Source organism: Chiloscyllium plagiosum, unplaced genomic scaffold (genome assembly GCF_037043375.1).
Source record: "Chiloscyllium plagiosum isolate Xiang-an unplaced genomic scaffold, Cpla_swu_hap1 HiC_scaffold_11, whole genome shotgun sequence".
Taxonomy (NCBI): Eukaryota; Metazoa; Chordata; class Chondrichthyes; order Orectolobiformes; family Hemiscylliidae; genus Chiloscyllium; species Chiloscyllium plagiosum.
The window spans coordinates 41,910,292-41,933,591 of NW_028270149.1; the positions used below are offsets into that span (position 1 = coordinate 41,910,292).

A 23,300-nucleotide genomic window follows, 5' to 3' on the forward strand; every position below is an offset into this window, starting at 1 on the left:
CCATAAATGAACTGCTTCACACAGGCTTCAGAAACAAATCTGTCTCTTGAAGATTCGAAAATCAGGGAGATTCACAATTCAGATGGACATTTAAAGTGACTGAATCTGGTATTACATTGAGTATACATTGGGTCATGGCCTACATTAGTCAAAATGGCAGCTGGCAAGAGTCAGCGAGGAAATTTAAATTTGTGGTGCTACATTTATGGATGGCTAGTGCAGCAATGCTCAGCATCAGGATGGCAAGTTGGAGAAAAATAGTAAAATATTAAAATAAAAGACACCTCACCACCTGTTTTACCTCTCTCTGCCCTATTATGAAATATATTCTTCTGGAATGAGGTGGAGAGAGGATTGAGTTTATTGAACTGGCTGGCCCAGTTGTTGGTGCTGGTGCAGTTGGGAGCAAGTTGGTGACATTTCCCGAATGAGTGAGTAGGCAGCATAGATGATATGCAAGGTTAGTAATGTAGGGGTGTTGGGGAGGCTGAAAGCAAGTGAGGCTTAATGCTCTGTGCAGTAGTGGTGGAGAATAGGCCTTTAATCTTCTTCCTGCACTGTTGGGCATTTCTCTAGTATATGGACATCAGACTGACCTGGGATTTCAAACCGTATTGGTTAGGTTTGGCACCCTGATCACCTCTGGTAGTCCTAACGAATGAAAATTGCCTTCCTCTCTACCATCATGTTTCTGCCAATACCACCCATAATATTTAAGAAATATTACACTTGTGGTGCCAAAGCATACAAGGCTTTGGGCAAGTGCTGGAAAATGGGATTAGATTAGTTAGGTGGTTGATTTTGACCAATGCAGATCTGATGGGGCTGAAGGGCCTTTTACAATGCTGTCAAACTGTATGACTATGACTCTGACTGTAGGTCAGTTAGCCTGGTAATAGTAATGGGGTAATGCTAGAACCTATTATTATGAATGTGTTAACACAATGCTTGGAAATTTGCAACGTGATTTGGCAGAGTCAACATTGTTTCACGAAAGCATTTGATAAATCTATTGGAATTTTGTAAGAGTGGAACTAGCATGGTGGATAAGGAGAAATCAGTGGATTTAATATAATGAGATTTTCAGATGGCATTCAATAAAATGACATGCAAAATGTTGTTACACAAGATCATTAGAATGGGGAAATATATTAGCAAAGATTGAGGACTGGTTATCACACAAAACAGAGAATATGAATAAACAAGTCATTTTTCATTTTGGCAAGTTGTAGATATCAGAATGCTGCAAGGATCAGTGTATGGGCCTCAGCTTTGTTTGCAATCTTTATCAATTAGTTAGATGAGGGGAAAACATTTTAAAAATTATTTCATGGTCTGTGGGCATCTCTGGCAAAGCAAACACTTGTTGCCATCCCTAGTTGCCCTTGACTGTAATATGCCTAGTCCTGTTGAAGATATAAAGCTACGTAGGAAAATAAACTGAGGGGTGGATGAATTGGGGCACACTCCAGTGAAGTGATTGGATAACAAGAGAGTGAATGGAGTATGCTGTATGGAAATGTGGAATTAAACACTTTGAGATAAAGAATGGAAAAGCAGAAACTTTAAAATTTATGACAAAAAATGTTGATATTCACAGTAATTTTGGGGCACTTGAACGCAAATAACAATAATTTAACATGCTACAATTGAGAAAGCAAATGGTATGTTCACCTTTATTGAAAGGGTTTGGAGCAGTAGAGGAAGGCTGTCTTGCAGCAATTAGTTTTAGTTAGTTTCCAGAAGAATGGAAATTGCAGAGAGATATGCTGCATGAAAACTTTAAGGGCATTAAATACAGGGAGCAGCATTAGTTTGTACAACTAATAACTCTGCTCACTATTCAATAATAACATATAGAAGAAATAGGAGCAGGAATAAGGCACTTAGCTCCTCAAGTCTACACGACCATTCAACTCAACTACTCTTTCTTTCAAGGTCAGCATACCCATCAACTCCCTGATATTTCAAAGATCTATCAAGGTCCTTTTTGAAAATCTTTGGTGATCTAGCTATCACAATTTACAGGGGTAGAAATTTTCTGACATTTCCTACCCTCTGCAAGAAGAAATTCCTTGGCATTTCAGTTTTAAACGAGTGACTCCTTATTTTATGTTCCCTAATTTGACATCACCCACTAGTGGAACATCTTCTTAACATCTAACCTGTTGAACCTCTCAGAAGATGGCTGAACTTCTACATTAATTCCACTTTCCCATTCTATCCCCTTCTGTAATTAGTTCTTACTAATACAGGAGTAATAGTCTCAGTAGTGCAGCAGTATATCGCCAGCAATTATTTAAATGATATAACCTCCAACCGTTCCTGCTTTTTGAGTCTAATATCACAGGTCACCAGCAGATTCACAGTAGCGTTTATACCTTGATCAAAAGTCTAAAAGTCTTTAGAGCAACTCTTTTTACAAGGGATGATCCTCATTCTTTGATTGTGTTTTTTTTACCTCAACAGAATGTCCCTGAAAAAAAGATTTCAATGGTGAAACTCCCTTGTTTTAAAGGGTCTAGATGCTGGCGCCTTCTTTCAAAATGATTGCAATTTTTCTTTAAAAGGAATTTTGCTGATGAGTTCATTTTCATCAGCAGTTGGTTCATTTAATTGTGTCACTTGCTGAAATGTAAATACTAGTTTCTATTTCCATTAAAACATCAGAGAATTTATACAAAAGCAATAGGAAAACAAAGAAAAATGTTGATCAAAGTGAAGGAAAAAAGGCCATGAATATTTATGTAAATCAGAGACATCAGGCCTGACCCCTATTTCCTGCCAAATTACCATGGAAGGAAATGAACTTTGTAACATCAATTTTAATCAGTTAGGTGATAGCATAAGAAATGTCAAATAATTGGAATAACCTTTTAAATCAATTAGCATAATAATTGTACATTGTGTTGCGAACAGTACTTGAAAAAGAGAAAAGATGTCACTTTAATCTCTTGAAAAATGAACGTGGTTTGTTTTGAATTTTAAAGCAAAAATCTAAAGAAATCTGTTCAAAAATTTAATTTGGCAGCTGTGCCTTTACTACCTCTCAGTGAAAGTAATGAAAACTCTCATTGAATCAGCCAGATAGAAAAACATCCATACATATGTACATGCCACATTTTCAGTCAAAAACTGGCAAATGCTACAATCACTGAAACACTATTTATCACCAAAAAGCAAAAAATAGTAACCAATAGGTGTGGACGTTTCTTTAAATTTGATCTGCTGTCCCATCTCCCTTTAAATCGGCTTTTGTGCAATGTTAAGTTGCACAGAATTCAAATACGTTTTCCACATTAAATTGAGAGGAGTCTTTTGACCAGCTTTGCACCAACAGCTGGGCAGAAAAGCTCAAACTGTATCCTGGAGCAGAAAATTAACCTTCAGGTTTTCATAAGTTTTAATGCCAATTGTTCTATACAGCAGCAGTTGTACCTCCAGTGTAAATCCCTCTATAATAAGACTTTGTGGGGCATACAGGTACCAATAGATGTCTACCAGGTAGGGTTAGACTGCAGCAGATGTCTGTTGTGCTTACATAGATTGTTCTCATATCGCAAATACAGGCAGAGGTGTGGTACTTTGTTTTGGCAGAGGATTAGTGTGTATAGAGATTCCAATTCCTGAGAGAAAGTGTGGTTGGGGATTTGTTGGCACAGGCATGAAATGCAAATATCTCACTAACAGTAAGACAGGACATTTTTTGGAAGCATCCCATTTATAATATATCACTATTTATGAGTTAGTGTATGAAAGCAAACCAATCCAGCAGATACTGGCAGAATTTCTTCTTTAAACACAGTGTCTTTCTCTAAGAATATGAAGGTAAATTTCCAACTGGTGTTGGCATTATTGGCTGGATTCAGTCCTGGGAGGAGCAGGGAATTTAACGGAGAAAGAATTTGCTGCTGCAATGATATGGACAGACAGTATACTTGCTATTTAGTCTTCAATGAGGCCGTAAAATTCATCTGTGTAAAAAATGCTGTGATGGATTTGCCATAGTGTGAACAGAATCTTACCTTGTGTCTTCAACTCCCATTTAGATCAGGGATTGAAGAAAATTGGCACGACTAATTAAAATTAAATAAAAACGCTTTCATTAGTTAGAATAGATATTTCAAAAAGATTGTCTAGCATGAATTTCTTTCCTGCATTTTCATGAATTGTTTGTGGAAATTCTATTTTAATGCAGCTATTGTAACACTGGCGAGATCAATTGAAATACTAGTTTTATAAACTATCTAATGTTACTTTCCATTTAAGTCAACATATTTACATTCTGGATGGAATGTAAAACTGGCATTCCACTTGATCCCATGGATTTTCTACCTGCATCCAATTACTTTCAACATTACAGATAATTGATTGTTAATAAATCATTCCAAGAGTTCAGCACAACAGGAAAAAAGCAAATCTAGTGAACTGTTCTGATACTGTTGGCTGCATAGAATTCAATGTTAACTTTATTCTGAGCATGGCTTCAAAACTCCCTAAGCACCGGATATCAGCTTTTAACTGGTATAAGCTAAAACTGAAACAGTTGTTGGCACTTCAGACCAGCACAGATGATGCATCCTTATGAGCAGAAAGACACTAAACTTGAAATTCCATTATTGGCCTTACCAAACTTGCAGACTGACTAGGAAAGTGAAGTAGTCCTCCAGCTAGGATTTCATTTATTCCTGAAATCCTTCCCTTATCACCTCTGCCAAGACTGGGAATTTATTTGAAATCTTAAGAAAACCAGAAATACACATTTTTTCTACATATATCACTTAATATTAAGTGTGCGCATCCCCTTAATTTGAACCTGACGACTAGAATTTATGTTCGATTCACTAGACTTGTTACTTTAATAAGTAAAATTGCATTGACATCATAATTATCAGACTCAGCTGAAGCAGAAAATTTGGGCTGGTCAGGGCACAGTTCCACAACCTTTGCATTGCAGAATTGTGACATAAAAGTATAGCTTCTAAATTAGCAATCTCACTGACCAAAGAGGTTGCTGAATGGCTGGTGTGACTAAAGCACAAATATCACACTGATATAATAGGGAAGCTATGCACATGAAAATCACTTTGAATATAGACAAAACTATTGCATATTTGAGTTTTATTTCAGATTTTATTCAAATTCACTGTATTAGACTGTAGGTGATTCTTTACTATTCATGAATTAGAATGCACCTTTACCAATCCCAATATCTAGATACTTTCAAAGAAAACCCACAATCAAACAGAAACCTTTTATCACTGTATTTTAGCTTCTTGGTCATATTGTGTATTCTTATTTTGAAAGGTGGTAAAAATAGGATGTGGTTTAGCTACAAATATAAAAATGCATATTGATGCACATTTTCCAAATGATCGTGATTAATTAGGTGGTGAGATGCTGCAGTGGGAAGTATGAAGAAAATAATCTGTCTCATTAAATAAAATTTACTGGCTTATTATTTGGATGTTTAGCCATTTCTTTCTTTCATCATCTTGGAAAATATACAGTTATCAAACTCTTTCCTTTCTGCTTTTCTTGGGCATATCACTTAAAGTTCAAAAGATAAGTCCCAGTGAAAAAACTTCAGTCTACTGATCACAAAGTCAGATGGAATCCAACGTTATAACAGAAATATTCTAAACAATACAGAGTTGCAATTTTTATTGTTATTCTCAACCTCAACCGTATACATTATTCATCACGGTTTACGTGTTCAATAAATCAAACCATCAATTTTCCTTAACTTCACAAGATGCAGTTGAGTGACTACAGAACTAGAAGGATGATCCAAAAGTTATAAGTTCAAATTCCACTGAAAATAATGAAATGAAATTAATAACACTGGCCATTTGTAGACTGTCACCAGAAAATAAAATTGACCATGCTCAAAAAAGCTGCCCAATTTTCATTAAAATCCATAAAATCAGCTTCTTATAACTTGAAAACAGGGAAGCTGTCACCTCTGCCCAGTCAGGCACACACACAATTCCTGAGCTAACTCGTTTGTATCTTTCTCTTTTAATTGTACTATGAAGTGATTTGGCAACCCTTCAGTTGTATAAACAAGTGTTAGCATCTTCACAGGACACCAAGCAACGAGCAATAAGTAAATACCTGCCAGCTTTCCCATATGCAAGAAACAAATTAAACAATCTACTGGTGAATATTGCAAGCAATAGGGAAATTGTATGGGTGGCGGGTTTTAACTGCTGGCTGTGCCAATTTTTAGAAATGGGATGTGCAGCAGTTCAAAATGGGAAAGAATGTTGTCTTTCTGTTGGGAGCCTGAAATCTGTTTGATTTGATTTCTGTTTGTACTTCATTCAAGCATGAGTGTTTTTATGGGTTTAATATGAAGATGAGTTTTTGACTGGATGACTGCTTCTAATCCCAGGTTTTCTCAGGGTTTAAGTGAAAGTCCGTGGCATAAAATTGGCAGGCGTATGACCATATCTCATGGGGTTACTCGTGTGAGATTTATGGACTGACATGTCAAGCTTGATGGAATGTGCTCGCGTATTTTATGTTATATTAGGTTGGGTCATTATTCATGTGTTTGATGGGATGAGTGTGATTTTGAAAGGATAATTGAGTTACTGTACTTTATGATCTTATTGACAAAAGATTATATGGGTTAGTCCAAGTATGTTTCATAATTTGACATGAATGTTAGCACGTTTAATGCCTTAGTTTTAGTGCTCTTTTGATAGGGTACTTAGGAGTTTACTTGGTGGGCTAGTGCATTTGAAGTGTTAGTGCAAAAGTGATTGTAATTGGAAGCTTTAGTGTGAGTGTCTATGTTTTTGTATTTAGTTACAGGACTTGGGTACTATTGTAGAGACTTGCAATTTTTTTCCCCTCTGAGTATTCTTCAGAAGATAGCAACATGATTCCTGGAATAACCGAAGTCTATGCGATGTGGTATACTCACAGTGCAGATTGTTACCGAGTTCCAGAACTTTGAATCAAAAGTCATGAGGAAAAGGTAGTCATACAATCCCTACAGTGTGGAAGCAGATCATTCAGCCCATCAAGTTTGCACTGATCTTCCAAAGAGCATTCCACCCAAACCCATCCCGTGTATTTTCGCATGGCTAATCCACCTAGCCTGTACATCCCTGCGTATGATGGGCAATTTAGCATGGCCAATCCACCTAATCTGCACATCTTTGGACTGTGGGAGGAAACTGGAGCACCTGGAGGAAATCCACACAGACAGTCACCCCTTGGTGGAATCGAACTCAGGTCCCTGGCACTTTGGGGTAGCAGTGCTAACCACTGAGCCACCCTAGGTGATATATTATCAAGTCAGGATTCTGTGTGATTTGGAAGCATAGTTGTAGTTGCAGGTATTCCCATGCTGTTGTGGCCCTTATTCTTCTGGGTGGTAGAAGATCTGACTTTTGTAAGTACTGCCAAAGCAGCCATGCTGAGGTGCTCCAGTGCATCTTTAATAGTATTCATTTCGACCATGGTGCATCAGTTGTGAAGAAGTGAATGCTTAACATGGTAGATGTGGTGTCAAATAAGTGTGCTGTTTTTCCTTGATGGTGTCAAGCTCCTTGAGTGTTGTTGGAATACATTCATGCAGATAAGTGGATAATATTCCATCACATGCCTAATTCATTGCTTGCCACAGAATTTCCAGTCTCTGATCTGGTCTTGCAGATATAGTCATTGCACGGCTGGTCCAATTTCTAGTTTTTTTTTGTTGCAAAAATATACTTTATCCAAAAAAAGAATTATTTACATTCACAGGTACTAAACCAGTTTTGCTTATTTCCAGTTAATAATGATGCCCATAATGTGGATGGTGGGAAATTAAGTAATGACAATGCCCTTGAATATCATGGGGAGATGGCTAGATACTTTCTTGTTTAAAATGATGATTGCTTGGCAGTTGTATAGCACATATGTTACTTGGCCAATTGTCAACTCAGGCTTGAATGTTGTCAATGAATACATGAATACATGCACAGACTGCTGCGGTATCTGAGATGGTGTTAATATTACTAAATGCTGAAGTGATAAGCAAACACCCCCAGTCTGACCTATCGTGGAAGGAATTTAATTGAGGCAGCTGAGGATAGTTGGGGCGAGGATTCTAACTCGAGGAACTTCAGGCGTTTGGCGCCTTGATAATCTTCCTCTCTCTAAGACAGGAGACAGAAGTATCACCTGCTTCAGCAGTGTGTAATAGTATCTCTGAACAGGTAAGTTAGAAAATATTATCCTGAAGAACTTAGGACTTTGTGGTGTGATGGTAGTGCCTCTGGACCAGGAGGCTCAGTTTCATGTCCTAAGTGCCCAGAGGTGTGTAATCACAATTCTGCACAGATTCATTGAAAAATATCATAGAATCATAGATTCCCTACAGTGCAGAAAGAGACCATTTGGCCCATTGAGTCTGCACTGACCCTCCAAAGTGCAGTCTACCCAGGCTTAGATCCCCACCCTATCCCTGTAACGCTGGAACTGGTAATGTGGAACTTAGGGCTCGAGGGTACAGGGGCAGTGTACCTGGGTTCAAGTCTGACCTACTCGAGAGGTGTGTAATAACATTGCTGAGTGGGTTAATTAGAGAATATCTAGGGATTTTGTGACCTAGTGGTAATGAGGCATGGATTCAAATCCCATCTGCTTCAGAGCTGTGTAAGAAGATAGATTGATTGCAGAATTGTTTATATCTTGAGGAACTCCTGCAGAGATGTCCTGGAGCTGAGAAGATTGGCCTGTAACAACCACAACCATCCTCCTTTCTGCAAGATATGAATGCGACCAGTAAAGAATTTACCCCCCGTTCCCATTTACTCCAGTTTTCGTAGGGCATCTTAGTACCATGCTGATCAATTGCTGCCTTCATGTCATGGGTAGATGGTCTCATGTCACCCTGGAGTTCAGTACTTGTGTCCATTTTTAAACCAAGTCTGTACTGAGATCAGGAGCTGAGTGAATGTTCTTAATTTGCTAGTGTGAATATATTTGCTGGATTAGATTAGAATTAGAATTAGAATACTTACAGTGTGGAAACAGGCCCTTCGGCCCAACAAGTCCACACCGACTCGCTGAAGCGCAACCCACCCATACCCCTACATTTACCCCTTACCTAACACTACGGGCAATTTAGCATGGCCAATTCACCTGACCTGCACATCTTTGTGACTGTGGGAGGAAACCGGAGCACCCAGAGGAAACCCACGCAGACACGGGGAGAACGTGCAAACTCCACACAGTCAGTCGCCTGAGGTGGGAATTGAACCCGGGTCTCTGGCACTGTGAGGCAGCAGTGCTAACCACTGTGCCAAATTGGATTTTTTGAATGTTTGATGTGGGCAGAGTTAGTTTGACATCATTAATAGGCTTGTGCAAATACAATTGATGGGATTGGAAGTGAATTGATTCAGAAAATGGGCTCTCATTGAACAAACCTTAACTGGACCAGACCTACATTCTTGGGAATTCTGCGGCAAGTAATTTACCCTCTAAATCCCCAAAGCCAGTAGCCATCTCCAAGGTAAAGTCAAGAATATGATGGAGTACTCTCCACTTACCTGAGTGAGTGCAGTTCCACAATTCTGAAGAAGCTCAACACCATCCAGAATAAGTTAGAGACAAAACAAACTGCAGATATTGGGATCCAATATAGACACGTACGTCCTGAAGAAGGGTTATACCTGAAATGTTGAATTCTCCACCTCCTAATGCTGTCTGGCTTGCTGCGTTCTTCCAGTCTCCCACTTGCCTACAAGCCAGATTAAGACAGCCTACTTGATTGGTACCCCAACCACACATTGGACAATCACTTTCTCCACCACTGGAGCACTCTGGCCGTAGTGTGTATCATTTCCAAGTTGCCCTGCAGGAAAACATCAAGGCTCCTCTGACTGCACCTTCCAACCTCATGACCTCCATCACTGGAAGTACAAGTGTAGCGGATATGTGGGCACCCACCTGCAAGTTTTCCTCCAAGCAACATTCCATTCTGACTCAGAACTATATCACCCATCCTACACTATTTCTGGGTCAACTCCCTTCTAACAAAGGCTTTTCTACAAAGTGACACTCTACCCTCAAGGACTGTGTAGTTCAAGAAGGCAGATCACTATCAGTTTAAATGGAATTAGGATAGGCAATAAATACAGGCCCAGTCAACTTTACTCACATCCGCGATTACAGTGTGAGAGGAGTGATTGGCAAAATGGGAAACAGACTGAAAGCATAATGCGAGAATCTGCACTGGAATTTAAGGATGACACAGATGGCACATTGCAGCCCAAGTTGCTCGCTTTGGAAAGTTATAACAGGATATTAAATTCATAGAAAGTATTAAGCGGCAGTAACATAAAATGAATCAGAGTGCCGCAGTTGGTGTTGATTCGAAAAGATACCCTGCTCGCAGACTATGTTGGCTTGTTACGTTCTGTTGGTTCAAGTGGTCGAGGCGGAAGTACGATAGAATTACTGACAGTAGGAGGCGCTGGTTACCGCAGAATAAAATATCACTTGCAGGCAACGAGTAAACGCTTTTCAGCGAGTCCGCTTACCAGACTCTGGAATACATGGCATCCTTCGTGTACGGTGCTGAGGATTAAAATATCAATAATAACAGAGAAAGTAACAAGAAAATAAATATATTTTAAACAAAATACTTCTAAGATTTAAAAATTGTTACTTGAGAATATTGTTATGTGGACGCCTAAGTACCTATACATATATCAGCTAATTCAGTTATTCCTTACTTCTTGTTTCGCAGTCATCCACTGACATTCTGAAAAAAAGATCTCCTTAACGATCCCTGAACAAATCACAACTCACAATTCTTTTCCTAACATGCAAGCAGTTAAAATACATATTCTGCTGTGATTCTTTGTGATTCTAATTACACTGAGAGTAAACCCTGACATTCAGCTCTTTCGTAATTTTGAGGACATTGTCACCCATCTCTTAAATGCAGTAGATTTGGAGGATGCTATTTTAAGACAGGCAATGTCAATTCGTGAAAATTATGAAACAAGTCTAACGATTGCAGGTCGTGTTGATCATCACACTGTCCATCCAACATAGATCCTATTATCTACATATTACTCTTCATTCACTTTGCTTCACTAACAGGTTTGTGGTTAGTCCCTGTCTCGCTTTCTCTGGTCTCTCTCATTAAAATCTTCCAGTTTGCCAACCCACACCACGCTCTCAGAAGTGTTCCAAATCGGTAGAATTTGCCTGCGCCTCACACTCCCAGCTTTTTATTCTTGTATCGCTGCCTCGTGCGGAATGTTCGCGTTTTCCTTCTTTCACCTCACCCTCGGAAAATGCTGCAAGGTATATTTCCATTATGGAGAGTGGTTGCGAAATGTAACCTGGCATTTTATAATAACGGAAGAATAAGACAAGTAAGCCGCTCCTACTACAGTAAAGGTAAACCGAAACTAAGCAGTGAGCGAGTTCGACTAAATCCTCCTTAAGGTAAATAGCTCGGCTCTAAAATTGCCACTTTAAAAAATGCTTCTTTTGTTTTCTTTATATGCATTGACATGCCTCACGTAATTTCTGTGCAGGTTTAGGCTGGGCTCGCCTCTTCTGTTGGAGTAAGAATCGTGACAATGCGATGATTAACTGGGTTCCAAATACATTGTTCTTTTGTGTTCCATTTTCTGTTACCCTATTACTTTTATGTTTAAACAAGTAATTATTTCCCCAAAGTATAAACTTTAGAACGCTATGTTTATTTCAAACGAGAAGTTTTTTAAAAAAAATCATTTAAATTAATGCTTCTCGATCTACAAAGACAACCAGTCCCAATGCTCACTCGAACCGTTAGATATTGCAGCATTAGTGCCAATTCCCGCCAGAGACAGGGATGAAACAAGGCAGAAGTACTAGTTTACGTGAAACACATCTGAAGGATATTCCTAGAATAACATTTTCAACACAAGGGACCTCAAAGGAAACTCAGTTTGATAGCGAAGCTCTCACGAGTTAGTTACTTTGCCAAAGAATAGAGTTCTGCTTGTCGGTGCCCACTTCCAGGAGTTTAACCGCTCTGGCCACTCCGGGTTAAATTCACCAACTGATGACAGCGAAACAAGTTTGTTTAGAAAAGGGGAATATAATTTGCACGTGCCAAGACGAAAGAGAGAGAACAACTCACACAGACACGTCCACAGAAAAGGGTAGAGACACAACGAGAAATCTGCGGGGCGGGGGGGTTACAGATGTTACAAAAACAGCAACCTCTTCAATTACAGAAACTAGAAAGCTCGACACCCCCCCCCCCCTTGCATGAGCACATCTCAAATAGGGACAATACGTTCTCAGGAAGGGTCACTCGACCCGAAATGTTAATTCTGATTTCTCTCCACAGATGCTGAGACTTGCTGAGCTTTTCCAGCAATTTCTAATTTTGCCTCAAATAGGAACAACTCGGGAACAGCAATGACTGCTGGCCAGCCAGTGACGCCCCCATCCCATTAATGAATGTTTTAAGAGTTCGAAGCATTGCAACTTGCTGATTATTATCTGCCAATCCTATTCACACCGCTGGGTGTAATCGCTTTAAATGTTGATCCAAAACGGATCAAAATAGTCTTTATATTATCACTAGCATTCGTTTTTCAAGCATCCATCTAAACATTGCGTCATGAACGGATTCACAGCGGCCTGGGGTGGGGTGAGGCAAAGAGAGGTTGAGAATGGGATGAAGATGAGGCAAGAGAGAGGTGAGGGTGAGGCAGAGAGAGTTTAAGGTAAAGCAGACTGGCGTGAGGGAGAGGCAGGCTGTGTTTTGGGGTCGGAGGAATAGCCCGGTATCTGAACGGAATTCTCATCTTTCCCAAGCGTGTACATGAGTTTGTTTCGCCCTCTTTTGGGCTCTCACCATCTCATGGATTCCCCTTCCTCGAGCAGTAAATGCCACTGGTGAGGATTCCACTCAGTGTGCTTTTCTTCCTGCTTGTGGCTCTGTCACAGGCCTGTTGAGGTATCGCTTTCAATGCTCTAATCAATCACCAAACTCAGCACAAAGCAGGCCTTAAACCATGGACTTACTGCTCTGACGAGCTCAGCTACACTACTCATAGAACAGCTGAGCTTTGGGTGATTTATAATATTGTTGGTTCCATGTTATCACCAGATTTTACACCAATAGTGAATTCATGTCAGCTCGGTGATAGTGGTGATTTCTCCCAGTTTGAGTTAGATTTTGAATCTACTTGATAAGCCTTTATTGATTGTTAGAAAGCATGATCACTCATTTAGAGGGGAAAAAACCTTTCGTTGTTGAAATGATGCAGTTCCTAATCTTTGTGCTTTAATTGTAGTGTTGTACACTACTGGAAGGAATCAGCTGTGACTACGCTCCCCCTGTTCCATTAGCCCTAATGTTCTGGGGTCCCAATCGGATTTCATTTCATCAGATTTTAGGGATGGTTCACTGAGGTTACTCTGAGCTTCCGCTGACTAGGTACTCTCGTACCCAGAGGCGAACTCCGTGGCTCGAACCTAAACGTCTCTCGAAGCTCGGATTTCAAACCACACGCGATTTCCAAGTTAACACACACGTACCTATGATGCTGGCACCTGGTAATCTCTCAATCTGTAAAACATTAGTTTAAATGTGCATTTTGAGGGAAGGAGAGAGAACATTTAACGAAATTTGTTAAAGTTGTATAATGTACAAGTGATTACGACACAATGAAACGATAGCTTCGCAGTGATTATAAATTGCTGATTAGATCCTGATGACTGTAACCCTGTTGGTAGACTAGGCAGCATCCCGTGGTTGAAAGTTTCCTGTCGATTTGGACAATGTTTCAATTTGGCTTTAAGAGCTTTGCGTGAGGACCCCTTTCGGCTGTCGTTTGATTGGTTGGGAGGTGCCCAGGACGCCAGTGATTGGTTGGAGGGTGAGTGGTGTCTGCAGCGTGCCTGAGAGGCGGGACGAGGAGGTAGGGGCAGGTTAGGTGGGCAGAGAGCGACGAGCGACTCGAGAGAGGGAGGCAGCATACGCCAGATCCCGGCAGCTCGGACCGAGCGGAATCTCAGCGCGCAGGCAAGCCCCGAAAAGTAGCGACGTTGCACATGGACATCCCGCAGCTCGCAGTGGTCTGAGTCCCCCTCCTGAGATAGCCATCCTCACAGCGGGAGACACAGGAGCAGGCGCTGAGAGCGGAGCCAGCCCTCACAGAAACCGCAGGAGTTCACAAACCAAGAGTGTGCAGCTTCACAGGGAGTGATCGGGAAAGGGGGAAGAAAGGTATTCCCCCCCCCCCCCCTCACTACCACCACCACGCCCCGAGAGAGGGATACATTCCTGTGGATAAGGAAACATTCCTGCTTTAACGCAGAGACAACAAACGGATTCCATTCAGAGAGGGATATAACACTGACGCGATACACAAGGATACAATCCAGAAACACTGTATCAAGAGAGTGAGCCCAGGCATTCCTTAGAAATCCGCTAATTTCTGACTTGCCTTACCTCAGCCTGGAGAATGGCTAAATGGGACTCGCTCTGGAAATATTACTGGGGAGTTATATTCGCGCTGTGCAGGAGTGCTCTTCCGTTAGCCAAGAGTTTAGACACTGTCGCTTGGCATTCCCAAAACACCAAGTAAGTTGTTTTTTTTGTCTTTAAACATACTGAATTCCATTAGATAGATAAATGGAAGTGAGCTGGAACGCTGTTGCTAGGATCCTTGCCTGGTCGTTTGTAGCAGTTCCATGTCTTGCTGTGAATGGAGGCGGCGCCCAGGTACCTACCCGGCTCCCGAGACTTACTGAGGGCGCAAGTCTGCAACTTCAGGTCCTGGCTCGGGAAGACATGCAGGCGGCAATCTGAGCATGGCGAGAGTCCTTCCCCACTTTCCCGCGGGCCACGGCACACCCGATCGGTTCTTGATCACGGCCTTCAGAGGTTGTTCCTTGCTGTTGCTTGTGGAGTTTGGGGGGGAATCTGAAAGCCGAGTGAACGTGAATCTCGCTCTTTGTTCTGCTGAGGTGGGGAGAGGGGAGTTATTTGGTCCCCTCTGAGCACCTCACCTTCCACATTCCCAAGGCGCTGAGATAATAAAAGTGGGGGCGCGTTGACCTTTTACAGAAACACTGCTTGCAGACAAGGGAAGAGGAGCATGGTTGCAATCCTGGATACAAACTCAGTTACATTTTTCCTTTTTCTTTTGTACTGAAGTTTGCTCATGTGAAGTGTAGGGAGCTGAATCAGGTTCAGTGAGCTCAGGATCCCTCCTTCAGGTCCAGTGCAGCCTCTTCCCCCCCCCCCCCCCCCACCCCCCCAAACGGCTCCCACCGATTCCCAGTGTTAAAACCTCGGAATGTAATGCATGTGCGCACTTGACAGGCCCGTTTGGGCTTCGTTGCAAGCATCTTTTTCGCAAACCGTTGCGGGATTGTTGCTGAGCTCCCCGACACTCTCTCGAGTTTTGGGAAGTTCGGTCACGGAACCCGATCCACGCAGCAACTTCCCCGCCCGGCTTTATGGAAATCAAACCTACCATTTCTCAGTGCAGGACCGACAGGGAAAGATATATACGCCCTCCTAGCAACTAGAGGACTCGGTGCCCGGAAAGTCAATATGTTTTAGGGACACCGAATAACAACAACTCAGAATAAATACCTAAATTGGAGTCAAAACAGTACAGCACTAGATATTAAGACAGAGCAACACTGGAAGTTGCCGATTGTGGAAGTAGTTTGAAATTGACCAGGACTGGCGCGTTCTCCTCCGTTTCGGAAACTCCCCGGTTTCCCCGCAGACTCCGGTCGGTTTGATTTGTTCCCGCAGAGGTGTTGCACTTTTTTCATGAGTCCAGTTATTCTCTTAGCTGACGGGTATTAATTTGCGAGTCACACGGGACCCACCAACTTGCAGACCCGGGAGAGGAAAAGGCCGATGAAAAGGTGCGTAGGAGTTAGATGTCCATCCCTACACCAATATTGTAACTCAGGTGGAACACTGAAAGCAAGAAGTAAAACCTCTTTTAAAAACCACTAGCCATCCCTAATGTAATTTTGCAATTCAGGAGTACAATTGCATTCCATATAGAGTTCAATGCATTCACCACAGTATCATACTGTATATTACATTATATAATGTATTACCACAACCAGGAGAGCAAAATGTGTGCATTGTAGTGCACAAAGGTACTGTGTATTCAATACAATAGGAAGTCGAATGCATGTACTACCTTGTATGGTGCAAACTTAGCTGGAATACTATTGCAATGACACCTGCACTGACGGTTTGATATGATCAGGGTGCGTCTGGACTGTAATTTATAATACTTCATCATGTTGTGTCTGTTGCAAAGTGAGAGCTGAAGTAAGGCAAATAATTTTGCATGGCGTGAGCACCCATTTAGAAATGTGTGGCACCATTTGCCTGCGTGTTGTAGTTCTTCATTTTGAAAAGTCCCAGAGTACAGTGAAAATGGGACGCGACCAATTTATAAACAAAAGCTGATTATTTCTTATTCATCCAATTTTGGAGGACATAAAGGGATTAAACAGCCTCACACTCTGACTTCAGGGGTTTAAACAAAACAGTTCCATGAGTACACTGTCCCTTTTTACCACGAAAATGAAATTGACATAGAAATAGGATTGGGCTTGAGTGAAGGACGGAAACATTACTGATTAACCATCTTGTCTGAGACAAGGAATCCAGCCACTACTTTAGAAGTTTACAGCTATCCAGATACTTGGGGGAAAAAAATCTCCTTGTAGTTTAGATTTCAGCCAAAAAGTTGTAAAAGATCAATCTTTCACTTATATTTGTTAATCAGACATTTCAAAGTCATTGGAGATAATTCACCTTGTTCACTCTCCTTCCAGCTCATCCTTTTCCTCTCTCGCTTGCAACCAATGTTCATACAATCAATTTACATACATCTGTTTGAGATACCTTTTTTTTATTTTTCATTTCATGGTTGCTATTTGCAAGATTGGATGTTTTGCAATGCGAGTGGGTGAGATTTTCTTTCTAATCCACTCTGCCTCTCCCTATCTTCCTGACTTGGTGTCAGAGTATTGAGCTCGTATCTCCAGCAGGTGGCGTGATGTAACTACCCAAATATTGGACAATGTTGTATCTGCCCCTCCCCCCACTGTCCACTTAATTCTGCCCTTGGTAAACTTCGGCGAAATTTGAACAGAAGTTGAGTTTGAGAAACAAGATTATGCCATATTGTGCATTATCCAGGTTCCCCATGGAGGCCTTTTGAAAGTTATTCAATTGAACCAAAGAGGTTGGCAATCCAAGCACTAACTATGCTTTATCATATTTTTTTCTTTGTTCTGATTTGATTTCCTGTCCTTGGTTTTTCACTGTCCTCCAATCACTGTAACTGCAGGTTGGTAGTCTTGTGGATCTTATGTTTACGATGTTTAGAGGAATTAATCTGCATATTTAGCTTGACGAGCAAGAAGTATTTAATCTAACAGATTGTACTGTTTTTCTTCAGAGCCTAAAATGTTCTTGATTCTTAGAAGTTGATTGCCTTCCGTTAAGATAATAGACCCTTTTAATCTGAACTTGATGCTAAATGTCAGTCTTTTGAAATTTTAATTTGGATGACTGCTTTGCCTTTCTTATCATCCTAACTTTGAATATTTACTTATTTTGCAATGCCCACCTAATTCATTCATTTCATACTGTAGTGAACTTGGGGAAGTCTAAAAACAGACTATAAAAGCTTTTATAGGTATTAAAGAAGGAAAGATTGACAAAAACACACATAAACCAACAATGTACAGAAGCAGGAGAACTGATAATGGGGAATTAGGAAGTTGCAGGGATACTAAACAAATATTATGGCCCAGATATTTCCTTGTCAGAGAGCCCCCTTAATTGTAGCAAAAATAGAAAAAAAATCTTAAGTTTCATCTTCAAACAGAGTGACTGGTCTTAAGAAGACAGTTTGGATAAACTGGGCTCATTTCCATTAGTTTACAGTGTGGGCTGACTTGATTGAAATGTATAAAATCCTGACTGATTTTGACAAGGTGAACATGGAAAAGATGTTTCCTCTTGTGGGTTAGTAGAGAACCATAGGGCACTGTTTTAAAAATAGGAGTTTATTGATCAGGAGAGGTATTTTGAGTTGTGCAATTTAGGACCTCTGCCTTAGCGTGGTGGAGGATTACTGAATATTTTTAAGACAGATGGATACATTCTTGAGGAAGGGTCATCAAATGTTATTGGGAGTAGGTGCAAATTCAAAACAGTTCAGCTCTGATCATATTGAATAGTTTAAGGGCTGAATGGTTTATAACTGCTCTTATTTTGGATCTTCATATTTCACATTTTTGTAGGTGCAGATAGGGAGTTGGTTTGGGATTCACACATGCGTGTTTGAGAAGCAGTTGACCATTTAAGTCATCAACTTTTCACACTCCTGCATCCCTTGGTAAAATAGATATCTGAAACCTAATGTTTGCAGATTAACTGAGGGAAAAGCAGGTTTGATCCTTTTGGATATGTTTGGAAAGTCAGGATACCCTTTGGCGAAGTACGTTGTTACTTTAGATGTAGTTGAGACAACTTTTGAAGCATTAATTCTCCCTCTGTGGGAGGTAAGAGACCATTTGAGAAAGGCAAGACACCCTTTTAGATTGCTAATAGTTTATGCACAAGCAAGTCTACTCATTGGAATTAGCGTGCTGCAAAGAACTGTCAAAGTTACCAAATGTTGCTTGTAAAAATAAGCAGAAATTTAAAAAAAAACTATATGGTAGATATTTCTGTGTATCTATTTACATAAGCCATTACAGAATTTGCACCACAAACACACAATGCTGGAGAAATCCACCAGGTCTGGCTGCATCTGTTGTTAGAGAAACAGAATGTGATGTTACTATGACCTTAAGAGAGATATTTTGTCCTATTTTTTTCATTGAAGAACTATTGAGAGAGAGGTGGTGAGCGGTCTGTTCCAACAGCTTGGAAGGCATTGGGGATTTTTTTTTAAGAAGCTGGAACAATAGAAGCAACATGAGTGGATGGAGTCAGGCTCCCACAGAAACAGGGTTTTAGTTTAGCATTCAGCAGTTGTTGGGGTTTGAAAGTGGGCTATGGGAGCAGTTACATCTCTCTCTGTCACAGCTAAAAGCTTGGGCACCCTTTCTGCTGTCAGAATCGCATATCAGACAATGTGTTACTGACTTTGCCTTTGGCACGGGTGTGCTTATGAATGTTACTACATTGGAACAGTTGCTGTTTTTGTTAACTAATCTATTATAGAGTCATAGAGTATTAGAGATGTACAGCACAGAATCAGACCCTTTGGTCTAACTAGTCCATTCGGCTATTATTCTGTTATGTTTTTGCGATAGAATTATACCATTTCTTCCTTCTTCTGTATTTTAACTGGATATAAGCATAAAGGGTGTTTTGCTTAAAGTTGAGTAATGTGACCAATCAAATTATATCTGGAAGACAGCATCTTACACTTGTCTTCAAATAAGATAAAAGTTAGTGTCTAAGCAATCTCCTTGATCTATTTGCATGGAGTTTGGTCTGGTTCAAAACCAGAGTTCAAGTTTCAAGTCTAGTATGATTTTTCTTCAGACCTGCCAGGAAGTGTGGCATAGGTAATATAACTGACCCTGGATTGAATGATATGGAGATGTAGGGTGTATAAGAATTGGTTTGAGAGCAGAAGGTGGCATGGGAGTAGCATGGATGGGACTTGGAGAAGTGCGTAGGCTGAAGAAATTCATCAATTTTGTTTAAAATTGCAATACAGTGCTGGTACATTGAAGCAAATGTCATGTTAAGCCTGCAAATACAGTTAGCAGCCTCTACTCTTATTCCAGAATCATTAGAGTACCTGCTACCCCAGAATGAAAATCCTATCTTCTGGAACACTTTCCCCTTGGTCTATTTTACGGACCTGGGAAACAAACTTGTATCTGCAACTCCAACCCAGTGAAAGTTGCGACTTTTTGTTTTTCTGAACTGAAGGTACAGTTAACCTTCCAGAAACACTAAAGATCCAAGGAAAGGCAAGCATGATGATAGAAAAAAAATAGTATTAGTAAATAAAACTGGAGAAATTAATGGAATTGAAAGTTGCAATTTCCCTGGATATAAATACAAATATTGCAAAGGTGACTGTAAACAGAGTGAATGTGTTGGTGATCATCTTCCCTCAATTGATAAGTTCTTGAATGGTTCCTGTTGCTTGGGAGGTAGTAAATATAATCACTGTTTCTGAAAAGAAAGTGAGAGAAAATGGGAGATTACAGGCATATTAACCTGATGGCAGTAATTGGGGAACTGCTACAGTCTAAACTAGGGCCTCAACTTGTCAATTTTTGTAAGGACTGAAGATACATTTTCTGAACTTGCTATTGATACAAAGATGGGCAAGAAAGTTATGAATATGATACAAGGAATCAACAAAGAGAAATAGGTTAAATTAGTGGGAAAAGTTCTTGCAAATAGAATAACGTGGGAAGATATGGAATTGTCCATTTTGGAAGGAAATAAATATAAAAGAAAACACATGCACTGGAAAAAGTTAGTATCAGATACAGCAAGTAGGGAAGGGTGATCCGACCCAAAACGTTAACTCTGATTTCTCTCTGTACGAGCTGCCAGACCAGCTGAGCTTTTTGAGCAAGTTTTGTTTTTGTTTCTGATTAACATTTGCAGTTCTTTCCACTTTTATTTAACATCCTGGTGAATCTTCTCCACTCTCTCCAGTCCAATCACATCCTTCCACTCATGTGGCTACCAGGATTGCACACAGTATTTCATCTGTGATCTAATCAATGCTCAATAAAGTTGCAAGCAGACATCCCTGCTGCTATATTCTGTACCCTGAGCTAATGAAGATAAGCATCGGTATGCTGCCTTCACCACGACCTGAGCTGACATTTTTGGGGATCTTGCATTTGTACACCAAAACTCTTTAGTTCCTCAGTACTCTCAAGAAACCTACCATTCACAATGTAAATCAATCCCTATTAGACTTCCCAAAATGCATTACACCACTCTTAGCGGGATTAAATTCTATCCGCTGTTGTTCTGTCCAATTTACCAGCTGATCAATACCAAACTGTAGCCTGAGACCATCTTTCTCTCAGAACAACACCCCAAATTTTTGAGTCACCTGCAACCTTGCTAATTAGTTCTCCTGCATTCATATCCAATTCATTAATGTACATAACAATAATTTGAATTGAGTTGCATGGGATACTGTATAGAATGCGGTGCAGAGGTTGAGCAAGATTAGGAGGGATAATACAGCATGATTATAGTAAGAGAACATATTGAACAAAGCTATTTCCATAACATAGCTGCAGTCACATTTCAGGCATATAAAACCAAAGTTATAATTACTATCCGCTTTCCAATGCTATTTCAGGGTTAAGGTCTTAATGAGCAACCACTATCTGAAATAACCAATCCATCTATGCTAGGACAGTTTTGATGGATGCTATACTTTAGCACTGATCTCTCATGTAGAAGACAGAGGAGTGAAATTTGGCTGACCACTTGGGGAGGAAAAGCCATGCAGTTTCTGGATGAGCAGCGTATATGTAGGAGCCTTAACTTTTTTTTTCTCTCTCTCTGCAGAATGGCATAATGTTAGGGTGGAATAGTTGAAAGATCTTGTTTTTCTTTTTGAAATTCAGGCATCACTGGCAAAGCTAGCATAGGATTCCTTATCCCTAATTGTCTTCCTCTCATTAATGAGAGTCTGGAATCGCATGTAGACCAGACCGCATAAAGATAGCTAATTTCTTTTTCTAAAGGATATTAGTGAATCAGATGGGTTTTAGTCAAAAGACTAGTATTATATTCATCATTTAAATTTTGCAAAATGCTGTTATGAATTTGAACCCATATCCTCAGTGCTTGGGCCTTTACAATATGAATGACATTACTATGACACCACTGGATTAGATGCAGAAAGATGCAAGGACTGAAAGTTCTGATTTCATCTGAGGTTAATGACAAAAAATGATTAAGGAAATTTCTCATTAATATCTTAAAGGAGCCTTGCAAGAAAATTAATTAAATGGCCTCCAGAATTTCTTCAGGTATTACTTTTTTTTTATTCTGTAGGAAAATGCTATTAATTTTGATCTCCTGTCTTGTCTCATAAATGACACTTTAAATTTAAGTACTTGAGTTCAAACAAAATTGAAGTGTAAGGTTCCTTTAATTGGCAGATTGGTTATATTTAATTAGATTTGAAATGTTCAGGACCCAGATTACATTTCACCCAAAGGGTTTTTAAATACATAATCACTTTGATACTGAGGTCAGTCATATACTTTGATTGAAGGTGCAAGATCAGACAATAACTTTGTTCAGCATCTATATAGGGGCACCTCTATTCCCTTTATAGATTTTAAAATGTATAATAATCAGTTAGAATGGTTTGGACTTCTGTTAAATGGTATAACATAAAGCAATCTTACCATGTCTTTGTTATGATCATTACTCTTCTGACCTTTCATCTTTTGTTCCTCATAATTGCAAAGGCATTGTCTTTGTGTGCACTAATGAATAATGTTAATTCAATCCACCCAGCATTGAAACAAAAAAAGTCGTGAGCTTCCTAATCAGTCAGTATTTGAGCCAAAATGGGCCAGGAAGGTCTTTGGTATCATCCTGCCTGTGCTAAATTAGTTGGTGGTGGAGTCGCAACAAATGGTCTCATTCCGTCTGGGTCAGGGAGTAAGGGAAGCAGCTTCTGCTTGCCATTCAAAAGTCCTGGAATGTATTTGCATGGAACAGGGATAGGATAGGCTTGACATCATCAACTCCTCTAGTTGGAAGTCCTCTGACATCTTTTGAAGCATTTGCCCACTGGCCTCTGTGGAAGTGTATTGATGCCTTCTGGACAACACACTGAAAATTAGAAGATCTAAGAGAAAAATTATTTAAGTAAGATATAAGCAGAGCAGAAAATATTAATACATTTATTTTTAATGTTTTCTTGTTTCAGCAAAGTATGCTGAACAATTGAGATTTGCTTTACACATAATGCAACACATGTCTGTTACAAATACAATAAGTAGCAATCCACAACTTTTTAAGTGATGTTAAAAGGCACTCATTTTCAAATGAGTGAACAGAAGTGTAGGACTGAACAATCAGACAATAATATCTGGATGTGTACAGCAGCTTATCATTCATAAATTAGACAGGCTTTCTTTACATTTTATGAATTATAATGACTATTGCATAAACAAATCCACATCCATGCTGCATCGCCACCAACAATGAAATGAATGAATGTCTATTTTTGTGCTACTTTGGTTGAGTG

The 23,300-nt window shown here is 40.0% G+C and overlaps 1 protein-coding gene across 3 annotated transcripts in view; it reads left to right on the plus strand.

Annotated features, from left to right (window-relative positions):
• Positions 1-13,591: 13,591 nt before the first annotated feature.
• The window catches only part of efnb1 (ephrin-B1), a 225,827-nt gene continuing 216,118 nt past the window's right edge, over positions 13,592-23,300 (plus strand). The window contains exon 1 of one of the 3 annotated variants that reach the window (XM_043704782.2): positions 13,592-14,611. In XM_043704782.2, coding sequence (XP_043560717.1) covers positions 14,493-14,611 — 119 coding nt within the window. In that variant the 5' untranslated portion in view covers positions 13,592-14,492. Of the gene's footprint in view, positions 14,612-17,284; positions 17,367-23,300 lie in introns of those variants that run through there. The other 2 variants (XM_043704780.2, XM_087992008.1) reach the window with 2 other exon arrangements.